Here is a 24,435-nt window from a genome sequence, read left to right on the forward strand (position 1 = left end):
CGAGGAAACTCCATCCTGTTCAGGTAAAAACAGAAAGTGAAGGAGCGTCAGATCTTTGTTAAAGGAAGCTGATTGGACAGAAGCTCGGGCGTGTCGTGACGTCTCGTGTTCCCTCAGGAGAGGATCGCCATGGCTCACGGCTCTCAGTGCGGCTTCTGCACGCCGGGCATCGTCATGTCCATGTACGCTCTGCTCAGGAACAAGCCCAAACCAAACATGGCCGACGTGGAGGAGGCCTTCCACGGTGCTGATGAGCTCTCCCTCACATCACGCGATCATACGAGTCATGTGACCCTCAGAGTAACAACAGGTGTTTTTCAGGTAACCTGTGTCGCTGCACCGGGTACCGGCCCATCCTGGACGCCTACAGGACCTTCACTGTGGTGAGAGAGCTCAGAGTATCACTGGGTGGGCTCGCCTCAGAGCTGACACTGACCCGCTCTGACCCGCTCTGACCCGCTCTGCTCGCCTCAGAGCTGACACTGACCCGCTCTGCTCGTCCTGCAGGAAGGCGGGTGTTGCGGCGGCCGGGGGCGGGAGGACGGCTGCTGTATGACCAATGGGAACGCAGATGAGAAGAGCTCAAAGGAAGATGGTGAAGTGAGTCTCAGCATGTAGAAATCTACATCCCGTGTTCAGCAGCGAGTGATGGCGTTTAACCACTCTGCATGTTCATGACAGCAGGAGGCCACGCCTCTCTTTAACCCGGCTGACTTCACGCCGTTGGATCCAACGCAGGAGGTCATCTTCCCCCCCGAGCTCATGGTGAGAGCCAGAACACACACGACCATCATTGAAGCAGCGAGCCGTGCACACTGATCCTCCTTCCTCTCGTCCAGTCTCTGTCTAAAGAGCACAGGTCGGGCTCGCTGCGTTTCCATGGCGACCGGGCGTCATGGCTGCAGCCCGACACTCTGGACGAGTTTCTGCGTCTGAAGTGGGAACATCCGGACGCCAGAGTGGTGGTGGGCAACACGGAAGTGGGTGAGTAACACACACACACACGCACACACACACACGCACGCACACACACATACACACGCACACACGCACGCGCACACACACGCACACACACGCACGCACACACACACAGCTGTATTCTCACTGTGTGTGTGTGTGTGTGTGTGCGTGCGTGCATGTGTGTGTGTGTGCGCGTGCGTGCATGCGTGTGTGTGTGTGTGCGCGCGTGCGTGCATGCGTGTATGTGCGTGCGTGTGTGTGCGTGCGTGTGTGTGTGTGCGTGCATGTGTGTGTGTGTGTGTGTGTGCGTGCATGTGTGTGTGTGTGTGTGTGTGTGTGTGCTCAGGTATCGAGGTGAAGTTTAAGAACATGGTGTACCCGCTCGTTCTGGCTCCAGCCTTCATCCCTGAGCTGAACTCAGTGACACACACGCAGGACGGTGAGCACGCACACTCATCCTTCTCTTTGGATTGAAACTTGAAATCTGGCGTTTGAAGGTTTGTCTCTCCGTCTTCAGGTGTGGCGTTTGGTGCGGCGTGCACGCTCAGCCACATGGGGGCGGTGCTTAAGGAGGCTGTAGAAACTCTTCCTCCTCATCAGACAGAAGTCTTCCTCGCCGTCCTGGAACAGCTGCGCTGGTTCGCTGGGCTTCAGATCCGTAACGTGGCGGTGAGTAGCATGGAGCGAGGCAGAAACAGCTAAGTCCCGCCTCCTCAAAGAACGCCACGCAGTCAAACTGTTGTTTTATTGTCATCAGGCTGTTGGAGGAAACATCATGACAGCCAGCCCCATATCAGACCTCAACCCTGTGTTTATGGCAGCAGGCTGCAGACTCACTCTGATGGACAGAGGTACACACACACACACACACACACACACACACACACACACACACACTTCAGCGTGCACTGAGCGGCGCTCGTCACGGTGACTGTAACCTTCCACCTCTGACGCTCAGACGGCAGCCGCGTGGTTCGGATGGATGACGGTTTCTTCACGGGTTACAGGAAGACGCTTCTGCGCCCGCAGGAGATCTTGCTGTCCGTAGAAATCCCCTACAGCAAGAAGGTAGATACAGCGTCACCCTGGCAACCGTTTCCCTCAATCTTCAGGCTCTGACGTTTGCGTTTTTCCTGTTTCTCCGTCTTCAGTTTCAGTTAGTCTCCGCCTTCAAACAGTCCCCGCGTCGTGAGGATGACATCAGCATCGTCACCGCGGCGATGAGCGTCACCTTCACCCCCGGGACTGATGTCGTCGAGGACTTGAGGCTGAGCTACGGCGGCATGGCTGCGACCACCGTGCTGGCGAAGAAAACGGCCAATGGGCTTCTGGGAAGGTAACAAACTCTCAAATGAATTTCAAAATAAGTCTGAGGAACGATACAGTAACTCTGTGTGATGTCATTCAGGCGCTGGGGGGAGGAGCTTCTGCAGGAGGCCTGCTCCTTATTGGCCGAGGAGATGACCCTTGACCCCTCCGCACCTGGCGGCATGGTGACGTACCGGAGAACTTTGACCCTTAGCCTCTTCTACAAGTTCTACCTGACTGTGCTGCAGAAGCTCCGCCTCCAGGTGAGTGAAGGCTCGGGGTGTTGATGATGTCATTGTTGACTTGTTGTTATTTTGTTGTTTTTATTCTCAGGGTGTGAGCGTGGACCAGGTCTCCTCAGACTGTCTGAGCGCTGCAGAGATTTATCATCCAGAGACTCCGTCCAGTGTTCAGGTGTACCAGGTCAGTCTCTGGTTGTCATGGTTACGGACCTACCTGTTAAAATGATTAATATTCAATAAAAACTGAAATGATGAAAAAACAGAAGCTGATCTCGCCGTACCTGTGCTGTCAAGCAAACCGGCCAACATAATTGTCCTTTAAATCAGGCCGTACCAAAGGGGCGGAGCCAAGATGACTCTGTGGGCCGTCCCATGATGCATCTGTCGGCTCTGAAGCAGGCGTCGGGTGAGGCCGTTTACTGCGACGATGTGCCGCTGTACGAGAACGAGCTTTACCTGGCGCTCATAACCAGCACGAAGGCACACGCTAACATCCTGTAAGACACACACCTGTACCACACACACACACACACACACACACACACACACACACACCCCTGTACTGACCAGGTGTGTGTGTCTCAGCTCCGTAGACGCCTCGGCAGCAGAGAGGATGCCCGGCGTGGTCAGCTGTCTGTTTGCAGATGACATCCCCGGCAGCAACGCCACTGGGCCAATCGAATATGACGAGACTGTCTTTGCCCACCGGCAGGTATGTTCATGTCTGACCTATCAACCAATCGGTGGGCTCTGTCAGGACGAGGTGTTTGACTGGTGCCTCCTCTCTGCAGGTGACCTGCGTGGGTCACATCATTGGTGCCGTGGTGGCAGACACACAGCTTCACGCTCAGAGAGCAGCCAAAGCTGTGAGAGTTCAGTACCAAGAGCTGCAGCCAATCATCACCATCCAGGTGAGACCAGTAGCACCTGGGCACACCTGTGTCTGTGTCTCTGCAGTTAGCCTAGCTACCTGCAAAAAAACACAACTTGAATAGAAAAAAGGTCAAAAGATTGTGTTGGTCTGATTGACAGGAAGCCATCGCTGCCAAGTCCTTCTATCAGCCAATCAGAACCATCCAGAATGGAGACCTGGAGGCGGGGTTTAAACTGGCCGACCACATCCTGGAGGGTAGGACACTCTCCTCCTGATTCCAGGTGATACTGATGGACCTGATTATTGATTGGTTATTGGATCTTTGACAGGTGAGATGCACATCGGAGGTCAAGAACATTTCTACCTGGAGACAAACGTCACGCTGGCTGTTCCCCGAGAAGAAGGAGAGATGGAGCTCTTTGTGTCGACTCAGTCTGCCTCCAAAACACAGGTAACAAACGACAGGTAACAAACGACAGGTAACAAACGACAGGTAACAAACTACAGGTAACAAACGACAGGTAACAAACGACAGGTAACAAACGACGGGTAACAAACGACAGGTAACAAACTACAGGTAACAAATGACAGGTAACAAACTACAGGTAACAAACGACAGGTAACAAACTACAGGTAACAAACTACAGGTAACAAACGACAGGTAACAAACGACAGGTAACAAACGACAGGTAACAAACTACGGGTAACAAATGACAGGTAACAAACGACAGGTAACAAACGACAGGTAACAAACTACAGGTAACAAATGACAGGTAACAAACTACAGGTAACAAATGACAGGTAACAAACTACAGGTAACAAACGACAGGTAACAAACGACAGGTAGCAAACTACAGGTAACAAATGACAGGTAACAAACGACAGGTAGCAAACTACAGGTAACAAATGACAGGTAACAAACTACAGGTAACAAATGACAGGTAACAAACGACAGGTAACAAACGACAGGTAACAAACGACAGGTAACAAACTACAGGTAACAAATGACAGGTAACAAACTACAGGTAACAAATGACAGGTAACAAACTACAGGTAACAAACGACAGGTAACAAACGACAGGTAGCAAACTACAGGTAACAAACGACAGGTAACAAACTACAGGTAACAAACTACAGGTAGCAAACTACAGGTAACAAACGACAGGTAACAAACGACAGGTAGCAAACTACAGGTAACAAACGACAGGTAACAAACGACAGGTAACAAACGACAGGTAACAAACGACAGGTAACAAACTACGGGTAACAAACGACAGGTAACAAACGACAGGTAACAAACGACAGGTAACAAACTACAGGTAACAAACGACAGGTAACAAACGACAGGTAACAAATGACAGGTAACAAACGACAGGTAACAAATGACAGGTAACAAATGACAGGTAACAAACGACAGGTAGCAAACTACAGGTAGCAAACTACAGGTAGCAAACTACAGGTAACAAATGACAGGTAACAAACGACAGGTAACAAACGACAGGTAACAAACGACAGGTAACAAACTACAGGTAACAAACTACAGGTAACAAATGACAGGTAACAAACTACAGGTAACAAACTACAGGTAACAAACGACAGGTAACAAACTACAGGTAACAAATGACAGGTAACAAACGACAGGTAACAAACTACAGGTAACAAATGACAGGTAACAAATGACAGGTAACAAACGACAGGTAACAAACGACAGGTGACAAACTACAGGTGACAAACGACAGGAAACAAACGACAGGTAACAAACTACAGGTAACAAATGACAGGTAACAAACGACAGGTAACAAACGACAGGTAACAAACGACAGGTAACAAACGACAGGTAACAAACGACAGGTAACAAACGACAGGTGACAAACTACAGGTGACAAACTACAGGTGACAAACGACAGGTGACAAACGACAGGAAACAAACGACAGGTAACAAACGACAGGAAACAAACGACAGGTAACAAACGACAGGTAACAAACGACAAGTAACAAACTACAGGTAACAAACGACAGGTAACAAACTACAGGTAACAAACTACAGGAAACAAACTACAGATGTGTGTGTGTGTGTGTGTGTGTGTGGCAGTATCTTGTGGCGAAGGCGTTGGGCGTCCCTGCTAACAGGGTGGTGGTCCGGGTGAAAAGGATGGGCGGCGGTTTTGGGGGGAAGGAGAGTCGGACCACTGTGTTGTCGACTGTGGTTGCCATGGCAGCAAACAAGTAGGTGTGGCAGCCATCTTTAAATCAAAAGATAAGAAGTTAAATGTGTAAGCGTCCTCTTCTCTGTGTTCAGGCTGAAGAGACCTGTGAGGTGCATGTTGGACAGAGATGAGGACATGCTGATCACAGGAGGGAGACATCCCTTCTACGGCAAATACAAGGTGAGACCACGCCCCCTGCTGGACGACTAAAGGATTACCTCTGATTCTAACTCAAGAGAAGTACAGAGAGCTTATTTACTGTCTCTGTTGTTCCCTCCTCCTCCTGCTCCCGCTCCCGCTCCTCCTCCTCCTGCTCCCGCTCCTCCTCCTCCTCCTCCTCCTCCTCCTCAGGTGGGGTACCTGAGCAGTGGTAAGGTGGTTGCTCTCGACGTGTCGTACTACAGTAATGTTGGGAACTCGATGGACCTCTCTCTGTCGGTGAGTTTTGACTTTGATCAGACGTCCTTCGTCTCGTCCTGATCTTCTGATGATGATGATGTCGCCTGTGCTCCCCCGTTAAGGTCATGGAGCGCGCTCTGTTCCACATGGAGAATTCATACAGCGTGGCGAACGTTCGTGGCCGTGGCTTCCTGTGTCGCACCAACCTGCCGTCCAACACGGCGTTCAGGGGCTTCGGGGGGCCGCAGGGCATGATGGTCGCTGAGAGCTGGATGACGGACGTGGCTCAGAGTCTGGGTCTGCCGGCCGAGCAGGTGAGCAGGCGTGATGAACAGGTGAAGGCACAGTGTCAAATCAGGGATCATGTACAAGCTCAAGTCCGTTCTCCTGCAGGTACGGCGTTTGAACCTGTATGTGGAAGGCGAGTCAACGCCCTACAACCAGATCCTGGATCACATGACTCTGGACCGCTGCTGGGAGGAGTGCCTGTCCCGCTTCAGATACCAGGAGCGGCGGGCTGCAGTCGACGTTTACAACAGGTAACAAGATGTATGTGGATCTATGTGGTTTAGATCTACACAGGACCAAACTGACCAATGAGAGGTGAGACACACGGGCCGGCTGAAATCCTCTTTTTCTTTTTGTCAGTCAGAACCGGTGGACCAAGCGAGGCCTCGCCATCGTCCCCACCAAGTTTGGAATCAGCTTCACCGCAGTCTTCCTCAACCAGGTCCGATCCTGAGCCGTGAGCGAGGGCGAGGGTGTGAGTGTGAGCGTGAGCGTGAGCTGGTCAGTGTGTGTGGGCTTCACAGGGACTGTGTGTGTGTGTGTGCAGGCTGGAGCGCTGGTCCACATCTACACTGACGGCTCGGTGCTGCTGACTCATGGGGGGACCGAGATGGGACAGGGACTTCACACCAAGATGGTCCAGGTACCTCAGTCTTAAAACAACACGCCTCTGTGTGTGTGTGTGTGTGTGTGTGTGTGTGTGTGTGTGTGTGTGTGTGTGTGTGTGTGTGTGTGTGTGTGTGTGTGTGTGTGTGTGTGTGTGTGTGTGTGTGTGTGTGTGTGTGTGTGTGTGTGTGTGTGTGTGTGTGTGTGTGTGTGTGTGTGTGTGTGTGTGTGTGTGTGTGTGTGCAGCCGAACAAACAAGTGTGTGTGTGTGTGTGTGTGTGTGTGTGCAGCCGAACAAACAAGTGTGTGTGTGTGTGTGTGTGTGTGTGTGTGTGTCAGGTTGCGAGCAGGGTCCTGGGTATCCCCTGTTCAAAGATCCACATCTCAGAGACCAGCACCAACACAGTCCCTAACACCAGCCCCACAGCCGCCTCCGCCTCCTCAGACCTCAACGGAGGCGCCGTGCAGAACGCCTGCGAGATTCTCAACCAGCGTCTGCAACCGTACAAGAACAAGAACCCCAAAGGATCATGGGAGGACTGGGTGAGCGAGACAAGAACTTTAATCTTCTTCTATTTGAAACAATTTGCTGCAGCGCACTGGAACTGTGTGTGTGTGTGTGTGTGTGTGTGTGTGTGTGTGTGTGTGTGTGTGTGTGTGTGTGTGTGTGTGTGTGTGTGTGTGTGTGTGTGTGTGTGTGTGTGTGTCTGTGTGTGTCTGTGTGTGTCTGTGTGTGTGTGTCTGTGTGTGTGTGTGTGTGTGTTTCAGGTGAGAGCAGCGTATTTCGACAGAGTCAACCTGAGCACTAACGGCTTTTACAAGTAAGTGGACAGACCTGAGCTGCCTCCTCCCCCATGTGTCAGCCCTCCTGTGATTGGCCGGCAGTGTTTGCAGTTTGTTGAAGTGTTTCCTGTTTCAGGACTCCAGACCTGGGCTACGACTTTGAAACCAACTGTGGCCGAGCGTTTAACTACTTCAGCTACGGAGTGGCGTGTTCCGAGGTGGAGCTGGACTGTCTGACCGGCGCTCACAAGGTGTTACCATGACAACACGTGTGGACACGTCTGTGCATCAGTCACTCTCTCCTGTATTATAACACACCTGTTCATGTTGTAGAACCTGAGTACAACCATCGTGATGGACGTCGGTCACAGTCTGAACCCGGCCATAGACATCGGGCAGGTGAGCCCCCCCCCTACTCCCCCTCCCCCCCCGCCCCGCCCCGCCCCCGCCCCCGCCCCCGCCCTGCCTATTTAAATGAATCAACATGATGATGAAACTGCGTGTGACTGTCCTGCAGCGCCCCCTTCAGGTCTTTGTGTGTGTGCTCAGGTGGAGGGGGCCTTCGTTCAGGGTCTGGGTCTCTTCACGCTGGAGGAACTTCATTACTCTCCACAGGGGGTCCTCCTCACTCGGGGTCCTGGGTCCTATAAGATCCCAGCGTTTGGCGACATTCCCGCCCAGCTGACCGTGTCGCTGCTGCGAGACGCTCCGAACCAGAAGGCCGTGTTCGCCTCCAAGGTCAGATCTCTGACGACCTCATCAAATCTGTTCGGATGAGTTTATGTCATGACTCCTCCTCTTTCAGGCTGTTGGCGAGCCTCCTCTCTTTCTGGCGGCGTCTGTTTTCTACGCCCTCAAAGACGCCATCAGTGCTTCCCGGGCGGAGTCAGGTATCAGCGGCCCCTTCAGGTTGGATAGCCCCGCCTCCGCTGAGAGGATCCGCAACGCCTGCAGTGACAGATTCACCAAACTGGTATGACATCATCACGGCTGAAAGAGACTGTTTGAATAAGCTTTATTTAAACACACGTGCTGAACAGTGTGTTTCTGTTGCAGTGTCCGCCTGCAGAGCCCGGCTCCTTCACGCCCTGGTCCGTTCAGGTCTGAGACGCTGAGGCGCCACTGTGACGTCACGTTCATCTCTCAGACGGGCTCTCGTGTGTGTGTGTACGATCATGGTGTGTGTGTACGATCATGGTGTGTGTACGATCATGGTGTGTGTGTGTACGATCACGGTGTGTGTGTACGATCACGGTGTGTGTGTGTACGATCATGGTGTGTGTGTACGATCATGGTGTGTGTGTACGATCACGGTGTGTGTGTGTACGATCACGGTGTGTGTGTACGATCATGGTGTGTGTGTACGATCAAGGTGTGTGTGTACGATCACGGTGTGTGTGTACGATCATGGTGTGTGTGTACGATCATGGTGTGTGTACGATCATGGTGTGTGTGTACGATCATGGTGTGTGTACGATCATGGTGTGTGTGTACGATCATGGTGTGTGTGTACGATCATGGTGTGTGTACGATCATGGTGTGTGTGTACGATCATGGTGTGTGTGTGTACGATCATTGTGTGTGTGTTCTAAACGGCGCTCAGGGAGGAAACATGATTCACTGTCACTCTGTAAAACAATCAGTGTGAGTCACACAGAACCAAAGAATGTCAATGTGTTGAAAAATGACAGAATAAAGTGAAAGAGTGTGGACGTTTACTCGCCTTATTTTAAAGTCTTATCAGCTGAACCAGCTGGTTAGTGTCATGGAGGTGTGGTTAAAGGGGCGGGGCCTAATATCTGTGCATGGGGCACAGAGACTGTTGGTGAAGTTTGAAGCTGGAGGAGACGTGCAGCAGCAGCTCTGTGCTAACTGTGAGGTGAGTGTGAGGAATGAGGCTCACATGTTCACACACACACACACACACACACACACACACTGGTGTATTCTCAGACTCTTCTCTCTTCTGTCCGGTGAGTTTCCATCGACAGATCCTGTGAGCAGGTTTGTGTCTGCATCTTTCTTTTGTTGTTTACTGTTTTTATTTGTGACTCATTTTTGCTTCTTCTTTTTTTTTTTATATAAATCCAAACTGTGATTTATTTTCTGAATATTCTTCTTGAGGTCGTTTAAATATTTAGTGATGTTTATCTTTTTTTCCCAGTGCGGGTTGTTGTTTCTAAGTGTGCTGGCGTCCTGTGAGAGAGGCGGGACAACGAGGGACAGACAGAGACAGATAGAGACAGACGGAGACAGACAGAGACAGATAGAGACAGACAGGGACAGACAGAGACAGACGGAGACAGAGTCCGTCTCTTCACAGGGATCATGGCTCCAAGAAGGTTAGAAACTAAACCGGTGATCTTCTGTCTGAAGACGCTGCTGCTGCTCTACTCCTTCGTCTTCTGGGTGAGAAGCAACACACACAGCAACACACACACACACACACACACACAGAATATTCACCTGTGTATTTATTGATTCTTAACGCTGTGATCTACACGATGAGTCCTCCTGGGTTTGTGCTCCAGGTAATAGTCTGACCCGAGATCGTCACTCTTCTCTTCTCATCTGTTTGTCAGTTTAACACTTTGATGTCAGAGCTCATTACAGAGTCATGTGAGGCTCAGTCACTGCTGCGCACACACACACACACACACACACGTCTAACTTGTAGCCCCGCCCCCTCAGGTGTCAGGTGTGGTGCTGCTGTCGGTGGGCTTATGGTGGAAGTTCATGTTGGGCCCCTACATGTTGTTGATCTCCAGCGCCCCCTCCAACGCTCCCTACGTCCTCACCGCCACTGGGCTCGCCATCATCCTGTTCGGACTGTTCGGCTGCTTCGCCATCTGCAGGGGCCGCCCCTGGATGCTCAAAGTGGTGTGTGTGTGTGTGTGTGTGTGTGTGTGTGTGTGTGTGTGTGTGTGTGTGTGTGTGTGTGTGTGTGTGTGTGTGTGTGTGTGTGTGTGTGTGTGTGTGTGTGTGTGTGTGTGTGTGTGTGTGTGTGTGTGTGTGTGTGTGTGTGTGTGTGTGTGTGTGTGTGTGTGTGTGTGTGTGTGTGTGTGTGTGTGTGTGTGTGTGTGTGTGTGTGTGTGTGTGTGTGTGTGTGTGTGTGCAGCCGAACAAACAAGTGTGTGTGTGTGTGTGTGTGTGTGTGTGCAGCCGAACAAACAAGTGTGTGTGTGTGTGTGTGTGTGTGTGTGTGTCAGGTTGCGAGCAGGGTCCTGGGTATCCCCTGTTCAAAGATCCACATCTCAGAGACCAGCACCAACACAGTCCCTAACACCAGCCCCACAGCCGCCTCCGCCTCCTCAGACCTCAACGGAGGCGCCGTGCAGAACGCCTGCGAGATTCTCAACCAGCGTCTGCAACCGTACAAGAACAAGAACCCCAAAGGATCATGGGAGGACTGGGTGAGCGAGACAAGAACTTTAATCTTCTTCTATTTGAAACAATTTGCTGCAGCGCACTGGAACTGTGTGTGTGTGTGTGTGTGTGTGTGTGTGTGTGTGTGTGTGTGTGTGTGTGTGTGTGTGTGTGTGTGTGTGTGTGTGTGTGTGTGTGTGTGTGTGTGTGTGTGTGTGTGTGTGTGTGTGTGTGTGTGTGTCTGTGTGTGTCTGTGTGTGTCTGTGTGTGTGTGTCTGTGTGTGTGTGTGTGTGTGTTTCAGGTGAGAGCAGCGTATTTCGACAGAGTCAACCTGAGCACTAACGGCTTTTACAAGTAAGTGGACAGACCTGAGCTGCCTCCTCCCCCATGTGTCAGCCCTCCTGTGATTGGCCGGCAGTGTTTGCAGTTTGTTGAAGTGTTTCCTGTTTCAGGACTCCAGACCTGGGCTACGACTTTGAAACCAACTGTGGCCGAGCGTTTAACTACTTCAGCTACGGAGTGGCGTGTTCCGAGGTGGAGCTGGACTGTCTGACCGGCGCTCACAAGGTGTTACCATGACAACACGTGTGGACACGTCTGTGCATCAGTCACTCTCTCCTGTATTATAACACACCTGTTCATGTTGTAGAACCTGAGTACAACCATCGTGATGGACGTCGGTCACAGTCTGAACCCGGCCATAGACATCGGGCAGGTGAGCCCCCCCCCTACTCCCCCTCCCCCCCCGCCCCGCCCCGCCCCCGCCCCCGCCCCCGCCCTGCCTATTTAAATGAATCAACATGATGATGAAACTGCGTGTGACTGTCCTGCAGCGCCCCCTTCAGGTCTTTGTGTGTGTGCTCAGGTGGAGGGGGCCTTCGTTCAGGGTCTGGGTCTCTTCACGCTGGAGGAACTTCATTACTCTCCACAGGGGGTCCTCCTCACTCGGGGTCCTGGGTCCTATAAGATCCCAGCGTTTGGCGACATTCCCGCCCAGCTGACCGTGTCGCTGCTGCGAGACGCTCCGAACCAGAAGGCCGTGTTCGCCTCCAAGGTCAGATCTCTGACGACCTCATCAAATCTGTTCGGATGAGTTTATGTCATGACTCCTCCTCTTTCAGGCTGTTGGCGAGCCTCCTCTCTTTCTGGCGGCGTCTGTTTTCTACGCCCTCAAAGACGCCATCAGTGCTTCCCGGGCGGAGTCAGGTATCAGCGGCCCCTTCAGGTTGGATAGCCCCGCCTCCGCTGAGAGGATCCGCAACGCCTGCAGTGACAGATTCACCAAACTGGTATGACATCATCACGGCTGAAAGAGACTGTTTGAATAAGCTTTATTTAAACACACGTGCTGAACAGTGTGTTTCTGTTGCAGTGTCCGCCTGCAGAGCCCGGCTCCTTCACGCCCTGGTCCGTTCAGGTCTGAGACGCTGAGGCGCCACTGTGACGTCACGTTCATCTCTCAGACGGGCTCTCGTGTGTGTGTGTACGATCATGGTGTGTGTGTACGATCATGGTGTGTGTACGATCATGGTGTGTGTGTGTACGATCACGGTGTGTGTGTACGATCACGGTGTGTGTGTGTACGATCATGGTGTGTGTGTACGATCATGGTGTGTGTGTACGATCACGGTGTGTGTGTGTACGATCACGGTGTGTGTGTACGATCATGGTGTGTGTGTACGATCAAGGTGTGTGTGTACGATCACGGTGTGTGTGTACGATCATGGTGTGTGTGTACGATCATGGTGTGTGTACGATCATGGTGTGTGTGTACGATCATGGTGTGTGTACGATCATGGTGTGTGTGTACGATCATGGTGTGTGTGTACGATCATGGTGTGTGTACGATCATGGTGTGTGTGTACGATCATGGTGTGTGTGTGTACGATCATTGTGTGTGTGTTCTAAACGGCGCTCAGGGAGGAAACATGATTCACTGTCACTCTGTAAAACAATCAGTGTGAGTCACACAGAACCAAAGAATGTCAATGTGTTGAAAAATGACAGAATAAAGTGAAAGAGTGTGGACGTTTACTCGCCTTATTTTAAAGTCTTATCAGCTGAACCAGCTGGTTAGTGTCATGGAGGTGTGGTTAAAGGGGCGGGGCCTAATATCTGTGCATGGGGCACAGAGACTGTTGGTGAAGTTTGAAGCTGGAGGAGACGTGCAGCAGCAGCTCTGTGCTAACTGTGAGGTGAGTGTGAGGAATGAGGCTCACATGTTCACACACACACACACACACACACACACACACTGGTGTATTCTCAGACTCTTCTCTCTTCTGTCCGGTGAGTTTCCATCGACAGATCCTGTGAGCAGGTTTGTGTCTGCATCTTTCTTTTGTTGTTTACTGTTTTTATTTGTGACTCATTTTTGCTTCTTCTTTTTTTTTTTATATAAATCCAAACTGTGATTTATTTTCTGAATATTCTTCTTGAGGTCGTTTAAATATTTAGTGATGTTTATCTTTTTTTCCCAGTGCGGGTTGTTGTTTCTAAGTGTGCTGGCGTCCTGTGAGAGAGGCGGGACAACGAGGGACAGACAGAGACAGATAGAGACAGACGGAGACAGACAGAGACAGATAGAGACAGACAGGGACAGACAGAGACAGACGGAGACAGAGTCCGTCTCTTCACAGGGATCATGGCTCCAAGAAGGTTAGAAACTAAACCGGTGATCTTCTGTCTGAAGACGCTGCTGCTGCTCTACTCCTTCGTCTTCTGGGTGAGAAGCAACACACACAGCAACACACACACACACACACACACACAGAATATTCACCTGTGTATTTATTGATTCTTAACGCTGTGATCTACACGATGAGTCCTCCTGGGTTTGTGCTCCAGGTAATAGTCTGACCCGAGATCGTCACTCTTCTCTTCTCATCTGTTTGTCAGTTTAACACTTTGATGTCAGAGCTCATTACAGAGTCATGTGAGGCTCAGTCACTGCTGCGCACACACACACACACACACACACGTCTAACTTGTAGCCCCGCCCCCTCAGGTGTCAGGTGTGGTGCTGCTGTCGGTGGGCTTATGGTGGAAGTTCATGTTGGGCCCCTACATGTTGTTGATCTCCAGCGCCCCCTCCAACGCTCCCTACGTCCTCACCGCCACTGGGCTCGCCATCATCCTGTTCGGACTGTTCGGCTGCTTCGCCATCTGCAGGGGCCGCCCCTGGATGCTCAAAGTGGTGTGTGTGTGTGTGTGTGTGTGTGTGTGTGTGTGTGTGTGTGTGTGAGTGTGTGTGTGTGTGTGTTCAGGTCCTTGACTTCTTCGTGTCCTCTCCTCAGTACGCCGTGTTTCTGTCCGTCGTCTTCATGACTGAACTCATCGCTGGAATCTCTGGATTCGTCTTTCGCCACGAGGTCTTTACACGTTTTCTAAAAGTGAAGAGAACAAACACGAGTGTTCGCTCTGACTCATCCTGTGTTTAGATTAAAGGGACCTTCCTGACCACGTACAGCGACGCCGTGATGAGATACGACGGACGAGACGACCGGAGTCTGGCTGTGGACGGCGTTCAGCGTAGAGTGAGTGTCCTCATGATCATCTCCTGAGCAGCCACACGTGGACCTCCTCAGAATCTCCTCCAGCAAGCGATGCTAAGCTAAGCTAACAGATGAACGTGTCCTCCCGTCTCTCCGTAGTTACACTGCTGTGGCGTCTATAACTACACCAGCTGGTTCAGCAGCGTGTATTTCCCCGTCGGTGGAGTTCCTGCCAGCTGCTGCGTCAGCTACTCCGACTGCAGCTCAGCAGATCTGAAGAACACCACACTGGCTGTGCGTAAAGTCCACAAGCAGGTCAGAAACACACACACACACACACACACACACACACACACACACACATCCAGCTGTGTCCAGGATCTCATGGGTCTGCAGGCTCAATAAAAAAACGTGTGGAGCTGTGACAACAATAACGCTCTCCTGCTGTCGGCCCCTCAGGAGAGTTCGGATGAAGTTGTTTTAAGGATTCAAATCTTTATTTTGTGCACCAACATAAAACATATGAGAATGTGTACATGTGAAATAAATGTGCAGGGCTGTTACGAGCTGGTGACGTCGTTCATCGAGAGCAACATGGGAATCATCGCTGGAGTGACCTTTGGCATCGCCTTTTCTCAGGTACACACTCAGTACTACACAACAGTACACAGGACACACAGGGGACGTTCACTTCCTGGTTTGAGTTAAAGCAGATGGTCACAGATTCATGCAGAATGTTTTTAGCGTAGCTTAGCATAAAGACTGGCTGCAGAGGGAAACTGTTAGCCTGAACACAAAGTCCACCTGCGAGCAGCTGAGGTGTGAAAGACCAAACAACATCATGCTAAACGTGTCATCAATAGCGTGAACTTCAGCGTGAAGACGTCAAACTACTACATTTTGCATGCCGGCCTTCTGAAGACGTTCCAGATAAACTCTGGCCTGTGATTGGCCGATTCAAAGAGCTGCAGGGGAAATGACAAAATGTTTGAAATAAAGACTGAAGGTTGATGTTTAACGATGAACTCTCTCCGTCTCAGCTGGTCGGGATGTCTCTGGCCTGCTGTCTGTCCCGCTTCATCAACGCCAACCAGTACGAGATGGTGTGACAGGTAACACACACACACACACACACACACACACACACACACACACACACACACACACACACACACACAAATACTCTGCTTTGAAATCCTTTTCTCCAGACTTCAAATTACTTATTCTTTTTATTTCATTTATTTACAGGAAAGAGGGTGCCTGTTACCATAGAAACCACGACCCCCCCCCCCCCCCACACACACACATAAAGGGTTGAGCTGTCGAGATTCTTATTATTTATTTCGGAGGTATTAAATAATTTCCCTTTTTCCGTCTGTTTCGTCTCTGTGTTGAAGCTGATTGGTCGATTTTTTGTCAGCTCACATAAACTCATCATGCATCATTAATACCTGTAATGACAATAAATGACTTCAGAATGACCTCACGCTGTGATTCTGTTTGGATGATATTTCTGCCTGTAAACCTACTTTTGATTAAAATGTTTTTAACGTTTCTCTTGACTCCGAGGAGAACAGAGAGACACCTTTAAAGTTCTTCGGGTTTGTCTTCTGTGTCTGTACGGCAAGCAGCAGGTCCTGAGCTGTGATTGTAGCTTTAAATATGTAAATGAGCTGTGTCTGTAGCTTTAAATATGTAAATGAGCTGTGTCCGTAGCTTTAAATATGTAAATGAGCTGTGTCTGACCACGCCCCCTCTCTGGAAGGGCTCGGGTGTACTCGCTGCTTTCTGGCTCCATGTCCTATTGTTTACGGTGAGAAGGCAGACTCAGAGGGCAGAACAAACACCTAGCTGTGGGAGTGTCACCCACCTGGGGGAGGGGCTACTGCCCTTTGTGATGTCATGAAGGGAACATCTCCAAACAGCCTGTTTGAGCAGGCAGAAGACGGAGAGGATGGACTTTTCTCATCATTGGAGGGTTTGAATGTCTGATGACATGTTCTGTTAAAGAGTTAAGAGACGTGTTGGGATTTAGAGGACCACATTAAAACTCTTGATTCTGTTTTATTAAGTATTAAATATTTAAATGTTTTATTCAAGTTAAATTAATCTACACATTTATAAAAGTGTTTCCCGCTTTGTGATTTAAAACTCTCAGCCACCGTAGTATTTTAATAACACGTTTAAAGCATGGCTATATATCTGTGGTTTAAAGAGCAACCGGACACCGCTCAGTGGACGGAACCTTCTGTGACGTCACATGTCGTTCCTTCCCTTGATTGGCTGTGTCGCTCTCCTGCTAATCCCCGCCCCGCCCTCCAGCACCGGCTGCTCCCTAAACAGACCTTGATAACGGAAAGCTGACCGGCTGGAGCTGCACCGACACACCGGGGAACACCACCGGACACACCGGGGAACACCACCGACACACCGAGGAACACCACCGGACACACGGTAAGGAGTGAAGTGACTCGCGACGGAGGTTTGTCGGGTTAACGTCCGAGCACGAGCGCTAACGGTCCCGCTGCTCAACACCCGGCTGTTAGCAACATGCTAACGTTAGCTTTGTTTTGAAGCTTCTTCTTCTTTAGTCAGTTAATACTTTCTTAAACTACTTAAATCAAAGAGATAACACGTAATATCCGGTCATTATAAGTGTTAGCTGCTGTTAGCCTGCTGATGCTAACTTCCTGTCCCTGATAAAGTCTTCTTCTCTTGATTTAATGAACCTGCTCCTCATCCTTCTTCTTCTTCTGTGGTTGTATTTCAGCTGTGTGGTGAACCCGGACTCACTGATCCAAGAGGTGAGTTCTCCTGTGGTGAACCCCTGACCTGGGACCTCCACGTCCAGCTCCCAGGTAAACCCCTGACCCGGGACCTCCTGGTCCATCTCTCAGGTAAACCCCTGACCCGGGACCTCCTGGTCCATCTCTCAGGTAAACCCCTGACCCAGGATCAGGCTGTAATCCTCCAAAGAGCATTAGCGGGCTAAGTTTGGCGCTGGACGCTTCAGCTCGCCATGATGCAGATAGCTGACTCCTACAACCAGAAGAACTCGCTCTTCAACGCCATGAACCGCTTCATCGGCGCCGTCAACAACATGGACCAGACCGTGATGGTGCCGAGCCTGCTGCGGGACGTACCATTGGACGACTCCGAGGACGTGAAGGTGCCAACAACCACCGCAAACAGCCCCGCCCCAAACAGCCCCGCCGCAAACAGCCCTGCCCCAAACAGCCCCGCCTACCTCCACCACGAAGGCGACATGTACGGCTCGTACGTGCTGCTCAAGTCCATTCGCAACGACATTGAGTGGGGCATCCTGCAGGGCGAGGAGCGGCGTAAGGAGAAGGTGGGCGTGGCTGAGGGGCTGCAGGAGGACGACCTCGAGAAACAGTTTCACTTCCACCTAAGCGGACTCCACGCCGTTCTTTCCAAACTGACGCGTAAAGCCGACACGCTCACGACCCGCTACAAGGAAGAGATCGGCTGCAGGAACTGACCCAGAACACGGCGAGTTGTGGACAGACGCACGCCGCCTGTGGCGTTGAGTTCATACCTGAAACGTGTTTACAACTCGTTAATGACCTCCCTGATGACAGCAGGAAACTGTCATGTCTGACTGTCCATGAACGCACCATCAGATGATTGGGATGTTTCAGTGAATTTAAACCATTAACGAAGTTTCGTCAAATCACTTTGATTTGACGAGAGGAGAGAGGAGGCGGGATCAGAAGATGACGGACGTCTGACTGTTTCTCTTCAGGTTGTTTGTAGTTGAGACACACGCGGCGTCTCCGGTGGCGGTGATCAAAGTGTTTATATTGGATGTAAAGAGAATCTTATTTCTTGTGAGTCGACATCGTTTGTGGTCTTTGTTTGTTGAGTGAATAAAAGTGTGTGTTCACTGAAGTCAAACTGTTATTATTATGACTCCACTGTCTGCAGACCAGCGTCCTCCTCCCTCTGCAGCTGCTTTTGATTCCTGCAGTCACGGCGCCCTCTGCTGGTCAGAGGACAAACTGCAGTCTGTGCTCAGATCCTTTTTAAAGATGAACATGGTGAACCCATAACAGCTGCAGAGCTGTGATCCATATTCCTCTTTAAAAATGTGACCTGAGCACAGGCTGCAGTTTGTCCTCTGACCAGCAGAGGGCGCCGTGACTGCAGGAATCAAAAGCAGCTGCAGAGAGAGAGAGAGAGAGGAGGACGCTGGTCTTATTAAAAGAATTAAATTTGACGATGATGGTGATCACAGTTTATTCCCACAGTGATGAAAACAAAACAGAAGTCAATCAGCCAATCACATAACGTCAGGGCTCAAACCCCGCCCACTTATCCTCCTCCTCCTCTCACAGACGTTCACAGAGTTCATTGAACGCCTGCAGTTTTTTTGGTCTTTATTTAAAAATCAGAACACAAAAAAAAGGTTGATGTGAAGTGACTGAGTTCATAAGAGTCCTGTGAGTGTGGCGTCCTCTGCAGGGAGATGCTCAGCCTTCCTGCTCTGGCTGCTCCCCAGCTTCCTGAAAACACACACACACACACACACACACACACACACACACACACACACACACACACACACACACACACACACACACACACACACACACACACACACACACACACACACACACACACACACACACAGCATAAATCATCACAATGATTGACTCTGCAGCTGTTAATGTATTCAACGTGATGTACGGCTCTTGGAGAGACTTGAGTTGATCTTTGATTTGAAAGCTAACTTCAGAGAACGTGACTTTCTTGGAAACATTTAACCCTTTAATGTGCTGTGTGAATGCACGAGCAGCTTCTGTCTGTCATGTCCTGAAGTGTCCTGATCATTGTCTCTGTCGTGGACGAGATCAGATGGCCGGGACGCCGCCAGATGCGTGACACCCGTGTGAGCTTCTTCCACATGAACAATAGGTTCATTTCTTCGTCCTCATGCTGACAACATGCCGTGCAGCTAATGACCATAAATCAGCAGCATGTGACCGTCACCATCGTCTATTGTTTGATTCTAATCACAGTGCATGAAGCACAGAGCGGACGGACGGCGCCCTGAACCTAACGATGCAGAGCCTTCATCTGTTCCACACTTCATGTTCATTTTCATTAAAGATAACCTGCCCAAAAATATACGTCGTGTCAGTTAGTCAAAAGTTCTCCTCACCGTCTCCTCCAGAGGGCGCCAATATTTGGTAGGCGGGGCTTCGGTTGCCTGTCACAGTCGTCCACGCTGTCAGGGAGTGAGACGCCGCTGGTCTCTGGCAGAAGCAGGCACAGCCAGCATCCTATGATTGGTCCACTGCTGTATGCCACCATGGCAGCCAATGAGATCGCACCATTTGGGGTGGGCGGGACCAGTGAGTTGACCAGACAACCAATCCGGAAGCACAAGTTGACGAGGGACACACACCGCTGTCTGGATCAAAACGAGTGGGTAAGAATGATTAACTGTGTGTGTGTGTGTGTGTGTGTGTGTGTGTGTGTGTGTGTGTGTGTGTGTGCGTGTGTGCGTGTGTGCGTGTGTGCGTGCGTGCGTACCTGACCACAGTGGGGAAGAGTTCGATACTGTACAGGACAGAGATGAAGTTGGCAGCCAGGATGCAGAGTTTCCCCAGAAGAGCCAAACTCATCACCACCACCGGCTCACCTGCAAACCAGCCAGAGTGTGTGTGTGTTACACTGTGTGTGTGTGTGTGTGTGTGTGTGTGTTACACGGTGTGTGTGTGTGTGTGTGTGTGTGTGTGTGTGCTCACAGTTGTATCTGGACAGCAGTAACGACAGGAAGCACGCCGATCCACTCAGGAACAGAGCGAGCATGCTGATTGGCCGACGACCCAGGTTAACCAATGGGACGAGCAGACAGGGAGCTTCTGACAGGCCGGAGAAGAAGTGGGCGGAGTAGACGCTGACGCCGAACGAGCCAATGTTCATACAGATGCCGAAGTAGGTCAACGCCGTAACCGCACTGCATCATGGAAAGACAAATACACGTTTAGGTCTCATGATTATTTTTATCTGAACTTCATTTAGTGTGTGTGTGTGTGTGTGTGTGTGTGTGTGTGTGTGTGTGTGTGTGTGTGTGTGTGTGTGTGTGAGTGTGTGAGTGTGTGAGTGTGTGAGTGTGTGAGTGTGTGAGTGTGTGAGTGAGTGAGTGAGTGAGTGAGTGAGTGAGTGTACCTGAGGTAGCTCATGATGAACAGACGAAGCAGAACAGTCGGGTGTCTCAGGTGGATGATGTCACTGGGGGTGTGGCTTTCAGGTGGGTCTTCCTCCTGAGCCTCTGAGGCTTTCTGCAGGTCAGACCAGGTGGAGTCTAACAGCTGCACACACACACACACACACACACACACACTGTAGTATATAAAGTGCATCATGGACGTCAGGGTTGTGGAGGTGTTCTTTACCAGGTCCAGACACTGTTTGTCTGCAGGGCTGTTGCTCTGGTAACGCTCCAGGACTTCCCTCCGCCTCTTTAACAACAACCAGCGCGGCGACTCCGGGATCGCACTTTAAGACAGAGAAAAAGGGAGTGACTCCCAGCTGTGCACAGGTGGACAGGTGGACAGGTGCACAGGTGGACAGGTGGACAGGTGCACAGGTGGACAGGTGGACAGGTGCACAGGTGGACAGGTGCACAGGTGGACAGGTGCACAGGTGGACAGGTGGACAGATGTGTGTATACCTACATGAAGAGCGGCAGACAGATGAGCTGCGGGAGAGCCAGGGACAGGTGCAGCTGCCTCCAGGAGGGGTTGAGCCAGGCCAGCGGCGCTCCAGCCATCGTCCCCAGACTGAAGCAGAACGGCAGGAAGGCCGGGGGCCAGAGCCGGGCGGCGGGAGGCGTCCACTCCACAGCTGGTGATACAAAAAAAAGACTTCAGAGGGTCACCTTCAAACCTGAGATTTCCCCTCATGTGGATCTAAATACTAAAACGTTCACTGCTGCACTGCATAAACAGGCTCACATCATACTTTATTTTGCCAGTTTTCATTTTTGTAGCTGCCTTCTCCTGAGAGTTCAGCAGGGGTCAGAGGTCAGGAAGCAGCAGAAAGCTGTCTTCAGTGGTTAGCGCTCAGCCGGATCACCTGGACTTTATCTGGGACATGTGACTCTTATCAGACGGGTTTCCTGCTGCGGTCCAATCACAGTCAAACAGTCGCTCACACCACTCGGCTCTAACACAGAGGAGGAAGTCTGTGTCGAACACTTTCACTTTTTCATGTTGATCCTGCTACAGCAGGGAGCTCCACATACACACACAGTCAGACATGCACACACACACACTGCTGCTCCCCCCGCTGGCTTGGCCAATCCTGTCCCGCCTCTGTAACTACGTCCAAAGACGGTACAGGTGAGGGATCATACATCCTCCCGTTACCCCTCTGCCATGTTCCTGTTGGAGGCTAAACGTCACCGAGGCGTGAACATGGCGCCTGGAGCTGAACTATTGTGTGGATGTTGTGTTCACCCAGACTGAAGGAGCAGATGCTGATGCAGCAGCAGCAGACGCCCGTCAGGCAGCGAATAACGAGGAAGAGGATGGGATGAGGAAGGACAGCAGGCACGATGCCACACACGGCGTGCACGCACACACACACCAGCAGCACCGGACGCTTCCCGTACCTACAAGAAAACACAACGGCGTGACGTAGGCATACTTTGAAGAAGACGCAGCTGTGTGTGAACGTGTGTGTGTGTGTGTGTGTGTGTGTCGTACCGGTCAGATACGGCTCCTCCCACCAGAGATCCCAGCAGCAGGCCGATCATGAAGAGAGTCTGACCAAAGGACAACCAGTCTGTCCACACACACACTGACTGACACACACACACACACACACACACACACACTGTTGATTAGTACACACTGACTGATAACCTAAGACACTGAGAAAACCTGGTCCGCCCCCCCAGACTAAATCCAGTCTGCATCTTTTGAGTCCAACACAATCTAAAGTCCTTGTGTGTCTGAAGGTGCAGCTTTAAAGCGCTAACCCTCTCTGCCCTTAAAGAAACCTAAACTGAGACACGCTAGCTGTTTAGCATTACAGCTATTTATGGAACAGTGACTGCCAAAGATTGTTTACTGCTGCTGGGAATCTTTCAGTGTCTCGGAGTCAAGATTCCATTCAGAATCTATTTTTTATATTTAAAATGATGAATTCTGGATTCATGGATTTAAAGTCTAATTTTTAATTAACTCTCCTGAAGCGACCCCGACCCTGAGAGCAGTGAGTAAACTCCTTCATCGAGTGTGGGCGAGAGCACGAAGAGGTAGAGAACGAGCAGAGAGACAGTGAGGGCTGTGATTGGTTCATCAGAGAGACAGTGAGGCTGTGATTGGTTCATCAGAGAGACAGTGAGGGCTGTGATTGGTTCATCAGAGAGCAGGGAGACAGGGAGGCCTGTGATTGGTTCATCAGAGAGCAGGGAGGCCTGTGATTGGTTCATCAGAGAGCAGGGAGACAGGGAGGCCTGTGATTGGTTCATCAGAGAGCAGGGAGACAGGGAGGCTGTGATTGGTTCATCAGAGAGCAGGGAGACAGGGAGGCCTATGATTGGTTCATCAGATTGGTACCTCGTGGCAGACATTGGTTGAAGTTTTTACAGACTTACAAACTGATACAGATGATGGATTTACTTTGTTCCTTTTTCAGAGAACCTGAGTTATTAATTTCTGTCAGGACCTAAAGACAGTTTTAACCAGAATATTAAAAAGTGGATTTGGAGGAAATGACCCACCCTGCCTTTAAAGGAAAAGGAAAAAGTTCTGGTGAACTTGCATCTTGCAGGATAATTCAGAGGAGCAGATGAAGGCAGCATGACCAGTGAGATCTGATGGGACTGATAGCTGGTTTATCTTAGTATTGATCTGGTCTAACAGAGTCCCCCAGCCTGTAATCTTTGCTGAACTAGACTTCTGTACCCACCTGTGTTTACACAGATATCTGATCCTGGATCAGTTAGCATTAACAGCTTCATGTTGCACATTAACACTTCACGTTAATGTGTACTTCTCTGTTGTGTAATGTGTTTATTTTTTACCTTATAATTTAAAATAATAATATTTAAATACATAAAGATTCTTAGGTGTTTACTTTCAAACTCATTTATCTGCTTCAGTTTCAGGAATATCACAGATAAAAGTTTTAAAATGATCCTCACTCACGTCTGGGTTCCCGCTCTCCGTCAACCAATCGGCTTCGCTCGCTAAAGTCTCCGCGGGCTGTGATTGGTTCGTCGCGGCGTTCGGTGACGACGTTCCACGCCAGCTGGGCGAGCCTGTGCCGTTACCATGGTTACACGTTGCCGCGACGATGGCGGCTGTGAAAATGTCGAGAAAGAAGAGGAAGGCGGTGAAGAAGAAGATGAGGCAGAGGCGCCAATAGACGGACAGTTGCAGCGGAGACATTACAAACAGCCGCGGTCAGGAGGAAAGTTCTGGAAGAACCGGACAGTTTCTCAGGAGCTCCCCATTTTTGTTTTCGTGTTTGTCAGAGGTCCAAGTCCCGGCAGCTCCGAGCGTGCTAACAGCTGCTGCTGACACCAGGAATGTTGGTGACCTGCCAGACACAGACGGCTTCACTATAAACTGAACTTTCATCCACAAGTTGTGTCCCCGCCCCCTTTCTTCCTTATAAGGACATGACTGGGGGCGTGCGCTCAGCGCAGTGATTAAGCGACATCTGCTGGTTGTATCAAGTATAACACCTTATTTATTATTATTTTACTACCAGGAAATATAAAATTAGAAAAGAGGTCAGGGAGTTTATTTTTAAAGTTGTACACACATCTCTATAAATATGGTCGTCCTGTTTGACACTTATAGATGTGAAATGTAGATGGACTGTGTGTGGCTTCTTTCAGGTTACATTTAGAAGAAGCACT

The 24,435-nt window shown here is 50.5% G+C and overlaps 5 protein-coding genes across 8 annotated transcripts in view; 4 read left to right on the forward strand and 1 right to left on the reverse strand.

Annotated features, from left to right (window-relative positions):
• xdh (xanthine dehydrogenase) overlaps window positions 1-8,846 on the forward strand; it is a 10,731-nt gene extending 1,885 nt beyond the window's left edge. The window contains exons 4-35 of the mRNA XM_079336157.1: window positions 1-23; window positions 118-244; window positions 322-383; window positions 508-600; window positions 685-765; window positions 840-984; window positions 1,307-1,399; window positions 1,478-1,629; window positions 1,718-1,811; window positions 1,919-2,028; window positions 2,112-2,296; window positions 2,369-2,531; window positions 2,602-2,691; window positions 2,838-3,007; window positions 3,096-3,222; window positions 3,302-3,421; window positions 3,543-3,639; window positions 3,714-3,835; window positions 5,477-5,610; window positions 5,684-5,771; window positions 5,943-6,029; window positions 6,113-6,304; window positions 6,384-6,529; window positions 6,639-6,720; window positions 6,826-6,921; window positions 7,224-7,427; window positions 7,653-7,705; window positions 7,804-7,918; window positions 8,001-8,066; window positions 8,217-8,405; window positions 8,473-8,640; window positions 8,724-8,846. The exon at window positions 1-23 is cut by the window's left edge and continues 86 nt beyond it. Coding sequence (XP_079192283.1) covers window positions 1-23; window positions 118-244; window positions 322-383; window positions 508-600; window positions 685-765; window positions 840-984; window positions 1,307-1,399; window positions 1,478-1,629; window positions 1,718-1,811; window positions 1,919-2,028; window positions 2,112-2,296; window positions 2,369-2,531; window positions 2,602-2,691; window positions 2,838-3,007; window positions 3,096-3,222; window positions 3,302-3,421; window positions 3,543-3,639; window positions 3,714-3,835; window positions 5,477-5,610; window positions 5,684-5,771; window positions 5,943-6,029; window positions 6,113-6,304; window positions 6,384-6,529; window positions 6,639-6,720; window positions 6,826-6,921; window positions 7,224-7,427; window positions 7,653-7,705; window positions 7,804-7,918; window positions 8,001-8,066; window positions 8,217-8,405; window positions 8,473-8,640; window positions 8,724-8,774 — 3,725 coding nt within the window. The 3' untranslated portion in view covers window positions 8,775-8,846. The remainder of the gene's footprint in view (window positions 24-117; window positions 245-321; window positions 384-507; window positions 601-684; window positions 766-839; window positions 985-1,306; window positions 1,400-1,477; window positions 1,630-1,717; window positions 1,812-1,918; window positions 2,029-2,111; window positions 2,297-2,368; window positions 2,532-2,601; window positions 2,692-2,837; window positions 3,008-3,095; window positions 3,223-3,301; window positions 3,422-3,542; window positions 3,640-3,713; window positions 3,836-5,476; window positions 5,611-5,683; window positions 5,772-5,942; window positions 6,030-6,112; window positions 6,305-6,383; window positions 6,530-6,638; window positions 6,721-6,825; window positions 6,922-7,223; window positions 7,428-7,652; window positions 7,706-7,803; window positions 7,919-8,000; window positions 8,067-8,216; window positions 8,406-8,472; window positions 8,641-8,723) is intronic.
• Window positions 8,847-9,995: 1,149 nt separating this feature from the next.
• On the forward strand, window positions 9,996-12,529 carry LOC306818808 (xanthine dehydrogenase/oxidase-like; the record flags this gene model as incomplete). The annotated part of the gene is made up of 9 exons (XM_079336527.1): window positions 9,996-10,076; window positions 10,401-10,551; window positions 10,830-11,080; window positions 11,336-11,388; window positions 11,487-11,601; window positions 11,684-11,749; window positions 11,900-12,088; window positions 12,156-12,323; window positions 12,407-12,529. 9 exons carry the CDS (start codon window positions 9,996-9,998, stop codon window positions 12,455-12,457), a joined length of 1,125 nt encoding a protein of 374 aa, XP_079192653.1. The 3' UTR covers window positions 12,458-12,529.
• A 643-nt stretch (window positions 12,530-13,172) lies between these two features.
• On the forward strand, window positions 13,173-15,985 carry LOC306818535 (tetraspanin-7-like). The gene is made up of 9 exons (XM_079336169.1): window positions 13,173-13,354; window positions 13,515-13,759; window positions 14,042-14,230; window positions 14,331-14,405; window positions 14,475-14,570; window positions 14,688-14,843; window positions 15,084-15,167; window positions 15,569-15,640; window positions 15,777-15,985. Exons 2-8 carry the CDS (start codon window positions 13,679-13,681, stop codon window positions 15,635-15,637), a joined length of 750 nt encoding a protein of 249 aa, XP_079192295.1. The 5' UTR covers window positions 13,173-13,354; window positions 13,515-13,678; the 3' UTR covers window positions 15,638-15,640; window positions 15,777-15,985.
• Window positions 15,986-16,772: 787 nt separating this feature from the next.
• Window positions 16,773-18,433, forward strand: LOC306818536 (mid1-interacting protein 1-B-like). Its single transcript, XM_079336170.1, has 2 exons — window positions 16,773-16,982; window positions 17,299-18,433. Exon 2 carries the CDS (start codon window positions 17,548-17,550, stop codon window positions 18,028-18,030), a length of 483 nt encoding a protein of 160 aa, XP_079192296.1. The 5' UTR covers window positions 16,773-16,982; window positions 17,299-17,547; the 3' UTR covers window positions 18,031-18,433.
• A 480-nt stretch (window positions 18,434-18,913) lies between these two features.
• On the reverse strand, window positions 18,914-24,263 carry LOC306818533 (solute carrier family 22 member 13). Of its 4 annotated transcripts, none has more exons than XM_079336164.1 (10): window positions 23,717-24,263; window positions 22,268-22,365; window positions 22,019-22,173; window positions 21,236-21,404; window positions 20,954-21,056; window positions 20,727-20,869; window positions 20,303-20,514; window positions 20,088-20,196; window positions 19,714-19,965; window positions 18,914-19,054 (listed from the first exon to the last, which is right to left on the reverse strand). In XM_079336164.1, exons 1-10 carry the CDS (start codon window positions 23,957-23,959, stop codon window positions 18,979-18,981), a joined length of 1,560 nt encoding a protein of 519 aa, XP_079192290.1. In that variant the 5' UTR covers window positions 23,960-24,263; the 3' UTR covers window positions 18,914-18,978. The 4 variants fall into 4 exon arrangements, with proteins under 4 accessions (XP_079192290.1, XP_079192293.1, XP_079192291.1 ...); XM_079336167.1 differs by having other exon boundaries at window positions 22,268-22,361; window positions 23,717-23,824; XM_079336165.1 differs by having other exon boundaries at window positions 23,646-23,728.
• Between the last annotated feature and the right edge of the window lie 172 nt (window positions 24,264-24,435).

This window comes from Symphodus melops (assembly GCF_947650265.1).
Source record: "Symphodus melops genome assembly, chromosome: 23".
Taxonomy (NCBI): Eukaryota; Metazoa; Chordata; class Actinopteri; order Labriformes; family Labridae; genus Symphodus; species Symphodus melops.

Coding starts and splice junctions, on each gene's coding strand:
- LOC306818535 (XM_079336169.1), top strand. CDS start 13,679: ATGGCTCCAAGAAGGTTAGAAACTAAACCGGTGATCTTCTGTCTGAAG. Junction 13,760..14,041: donor TCTACTCCTTCGTCTTCTGG/GTGAGAAGCAAC, acceptor CCGCCCCCTCAG/GTGTCAGGTGTGGTGCTGCT. Junction 14,406..14,474: donor GATTCGTCTTTCGCCACGAG/GTCTTTACACGT, acceptor TCCTGTGTTTAG/ATTAAAGGGACCTTCCTGAC.
- LOC306818536 (XM_079336170.1), top strand. CDS start 17,548: ATGATGCAGATAGCTGACTCCTACAACCAGAAGAACTCGCTCTTCAAC.
- LOC306818533 (XM_079336164.1), bottom strand. CDS start 23,959: ATGTCTCCGCTGCAACTGTCCGTCTATTGGCGCCTCTGCCTCATCTTC. Junction 20,197..20,302: donor ACTGCTGTCCAGATACAACT/GTGAGCACACAC, acceptor GCTGGTTTGCAG/GTGAGCCGGTGGTGGTGATG. Junction 19,966..20,087: donor CTCTTCCCCACTGTGGTCAG/GTACGCACGCAC, acceptor GTTTTGATCCAG/ACAGCGGTGTGTGTCCCTCG.